This window comes from Plasmodium fragile (genome assembly GCF_000956335.1).
Source record: "Plasmodium fragile strain nilgiri unplaced genomic scaffold supercont1.125, whole genome shotgun sequence".
NCBI lineage: Eukaryota > Apicomplexa > Aconoidasida > Haemosporida > Plasmodiidae > Plasmodium > Plasmodium fragile.
The window spans coordinates 8,644-10,242 of NW_012192705.1; the positions used below are offsets into that span (position 1 = coordinate 8,644).

General features: G+C 34.8%; 1 protein-coding gene across 1 annotated transcript; it reads right to left on the reverse strand.

Annotated features, from left to right (window-relative positions):
- Positions 1-111: 111 nt before the first annotated feature.
- On the reverse strand, positions 112-1,451 carry AK88_05388 (uncharacterized protein; the record flags this gene model as incomplete). The annotated part of the gene is made up of 2 exons (XM_012482990.1): positions 112-119; positions 230-1,451. The coding sequence occupies 2 exons, from the start codon at positions 1,449-1,451 to the stop codon at positions 112-114; spliced, it is 1,230 nt and encodes a 409-aa protein (XP_012338413.1).
- Between the last annotated feature and the right edge of the window lie 148 nt (positions 1,452-1,599).

A 1,599-nucleotide genomic window follows, 5' to 3' on the forward strand; every position in this document is an offset into this window, starting at 1 on the left:
TTATTTAGGTATAAGATTATAATATAAATAAGGGTCATGACTCCAACAGCTATTAAGGATGGGAATAATGCTTGTAGTACACCGTATAGTGTGCCATATGAGGAAGCTATATTAGCACCCTGAAATACGGAGTTTGTGACGACAGCGATCGTATCTATCGCATTATTTAGTGTACATGTCGCAGCTGAGAATACAGAACTTAATAGAGAAGTAAGCCCAAAAGGGCTACCCAATGCTTCCTTTGCCGTGTCAACCACACACTTTCCTACTTTAGCTGCAATGCCAGGTACATTCTGTACAACCGATTCTACGGTTGATTGAACACCTACAGCTGTAGAGTCAAAGATAACATCCACTGGCATGACATGAATGTATCCTATTGTACAACCTATTATGGCTCCTATAGCAACAATTGGTATTAATCCATAAATACCCCATTTTCGTAAAATTTGAACTCTTCTTTTTCTTCTGCTTCTACTGGGTGTCTCTGTACTGCTTGCAAGAATACATTCAAAAACAGCTTCTTGTGTCGTTGGGTATAACGGATCTTTCACGTCCACATCAATTATATTGGAGCAAGAGTGTTGTTCCAATATTTCCAACTTCTGTGGGGAAGCATTTTTCATAATAGCTTCAATCACACATTTTTTTTTTTTAATAAATAGTTTTGCTTTCTTCTTTTTGTCTAAATGTATATTTATCGTGAATTTTTTCTTCCCGGCGATTTTCTGTTCTCCGATTTTATCATCGTTACTTTTGGAATCAAGGATGTCTATGAGTTCACCTTGCTTAGTCTTCTCACACATGTGTGTGCTTATAATAGTAGTTTTCTTTTTTTTTTTACTCGTTATTATTTTATCTTTTCCTTTGTTTTCACTCATATATATTTCTACAGTCCACTTTTTCTTTCTGAAGATTTGTTCGATTTTTGCTTTATCAAATTCATCTGGCAAATCACTCTCTGGTAATTTGTTTTTTGCGGTGGTTTCCACATCAATTTTTTCCGAGGAATTGCTCTCTGGTGTTGGTTTCTGTATATCCTTCCTTATATCGACTTTCTTTATTAAAAGGTTTCTTTTTTGCAATATTTCCCTTCTATCTATAGCTGCAGTGTCATTTATGGAGTTATTATACTTCAGAGGAATTATTACTTTTTTTCTTACCGCACTCCTTGTCCGTATAAAATTTTCTTCTTTTAGTGACTTCTTTCTTAACAGGTCATTTTCTTTTGTGCGGTTATGTTTTTGCAACACATTTGTTCTTTTGTTGTTCAAATCTTTTTTTTTATTTAGAGAACCATGTTTGGGAGATGCATTGTCTCTCGTTTTTAGATTATTTTTCCTTATAGCAAATGGATCTTTATTAAACGATTCTCTCCTGGACAATACGTTCTGATTTTTGAGCGAAGTAATATTGTTCATTGGAGGGTTGTTAGGGTACCATATGTTCATACTGGCTGTACGACCAAAATGTTGTGGGCAGCAATAATGTGCGTCCGCCTCAGGAACATTGTGCACGATATTCCCCGTTTTTTGCGTTGTTACATTATTATTTGCATTAGAAATATGATATAATATATCAATCAGTAACACTCTTAAA